The sequence below is a fragment of the Apaloderma vittatum genome, unplaced genomic scaffold (genome assembly GCF_000703405.1).
Source record: "Apaloderma vittatum isolate BGI_N311 unplaced genomic scaffold, ASM70340v1 scaffold11311, whole genome shotgun sequence".
In the NCBI taxonomy this organism is placed as follows: domain Eukaryota; kingdom Metazoa; phylum Chordata; class Aves; order Trogoniformes; family Trogonidae; genus Apaloderma; species Apaloderma vittatum.
In genome coordinates, this window is record NW_009700931.1 from 93,570 (window position 1) to 95,655 (window position 2,086).

The window sequence follows — 2,086 nt, forward strand, 5'->3', positions numbered from 1 at the left end:
CATCTGTTCACTGAACATTGCACAAGGTTATTACAATAAAAACAGAAAAAAAGAAAAAAAGCGCCATTTGAATCAAGTATTAAGCTACTCCTTCAGAGAATTGCACTTCTTTGCTTATGGCAATGACCAGAACTGCTGATGGTGTAGTGACAGTTGCCATGGCAAGTGGGTGACTGCGTGGGATAGCAGACATATAGCCAAGTCAACTGCTTATGCAATCTCCGCGATTTAAGCAAGCACAGAACACACCACTTCTATTATGTGCTGCCAATGATCTGCATAAAGTGCCAAAGGAAAAAATACTCTCCTACGTTCAGGCCATGGCTGTTTTCAGTATTCCCATTCATCCGTTTTCATGTCCAGATAGTAAAGAATATTCTGCGCAAGCTTTACCGCTTGCTTTCTGGCAGCCTTGCACCGCTCGTCACCTTGTGGATCGACAGCATCCAGCGCGAGAAGCTGTTTTGTGAGAAGTTCTTCCAATCTCATGTAATTTTTATCTGTTCTGTTTCCATCAAATGAAATCACCTCCTGCATGAGACAAGGTTCCAAGAACAGTCCAAACTGCTTTATGAGACTGATGTTCAGCAGCAGTTTGCTCAGAATACATTTGCCTTTTTTCAAGTGCCTCCTTCAAATCAATATATGTTATAAGAGTTTGAACTTCTATGACGGCTCTTCTCCTGGCTTCTCTAATACAAGGGTTTTTTCCTGCACTCACCTCATCTAAGTGGGCAATTAATCCCTGCAATTCTGCTTTGGATCCCAGATACAAATCAGAAGCATTCTCTGTTTTTAAAAGTAAAGAATTAACTTCCTTCATTTTCTTGCGGATCTCTTCTATTTTTAAAATGGACTGATTCTGTGCCAAATCATAAGCATGAGTAGAATTTGCTTCTTCTTCCAAGTCTAGGTATTTCTGCAATTTATTGATCTCTTCCACTACTTCCTTTCTGTAATTTCTTATTTCCGTGCGACCACAGACATCTAAAGCATCCAAATCAGCAATGAGGCCTGTAAGCACACAGGACAGATGCCTGCAGGTATCATTACTACTCACTCCCATTAGAAGCGCAATAAGAGTTCCTCTTGCTTTGTTCACATCACACATTACAGAGTTAATTTTGGAGACAGAAGGATGCGCATCATTAGAGAGTGGCAGGGACAGCTGTTGCTTCATACAGCTTTCGATAATCTCCTGAACAGCACATACTTTTGTCAGGGTGCGATATCTGGCTTTGCGTAAAGAAACTTTCCCTCCAGTTTTCACCTGCGTAAGCCTCAATACAATGTCCTGAATACCTTCTTCAAATTCATCACTTATGCAGTTACCTCCTTTGTAAAAAGGTGTAATCTCACGTTCCACAAGGGCCTGTGCCTCCTTGAATATAGCCTCTATTTCCAGTCTGCGAGGATGGTTTGCATTTTGTTCCAGTTCCTTAAGCAGCCTCTCTGTTTCCTGAGCAGCTCGCTTTCGGGCTTGCTGAATATCACCCTTTCCTTCGGTGTCTACAGAATCTATTTCGAACAGCTGTTTAGTCAGACTCCTTTCCAATTTCTTGTAATCTCGATCAGTAGACAGACCACTGAAGATAGCTACTTGCTGTTCAATCTCTTTGACTTCTTTCTGTATTTCATGCAACCGTTTTATGGATGGGTGTTGGTTACCCATATCCATTCTCTGCTTTCGCCCAGTTTCAGATGAACTACAAGGAAAGCGAGAACAAGGCGTGTGATTAATAAAGCACTACACAAGTGCGGGTCACAACTTTCACGACACCCTGAAGCACTTCAGCGTTATGGCTATTTTAAATATCGCGAGCAATAGGAACAAACTACTTGGCTGCCCTTCCTCTGCTGTTTCACACCTCTTTCTCCCACTCGCGCTGCAGGGGTGATGCTCTGGCCACCACACGACCCGCTCTTTGGCCTTTACCCATAACCTTCAGCCCTCCCTTCCCCACCCGCTCTGCAGCTGAAGGCATCCCACAACAACCGGGACACCGGCGGCCCAGGGTGAAAACAGGAGCAGAACCCGACGGCTCTCGGGGTCCCAGAGCCCGGCGGCAGGGCTGCCTCCTCCCGC

General features: G+C 44.5%; 1 protein-coding gene across 1 annotated transcript; it reads right to left on the minus strand.

Annotated features, from left to right (window-relative positions):
- Window positions 1-227: 227 nt before the first annotated feature.
- BAG5 (BCL2-associated athanogene 5) lies at window positions 228-1,678 on the minus strand. The gene is given in 2 exon segments (XM_009878959.1): window positions 228-541; window positions 543-1,678. Coding segments are annotated over 2 exon segments (1,347 nt in total). The 3' UTR covers window positions 228-330.
- Between the last annotated feature and the right edge of the window lie 408 nt (window positions 1,679-2,086).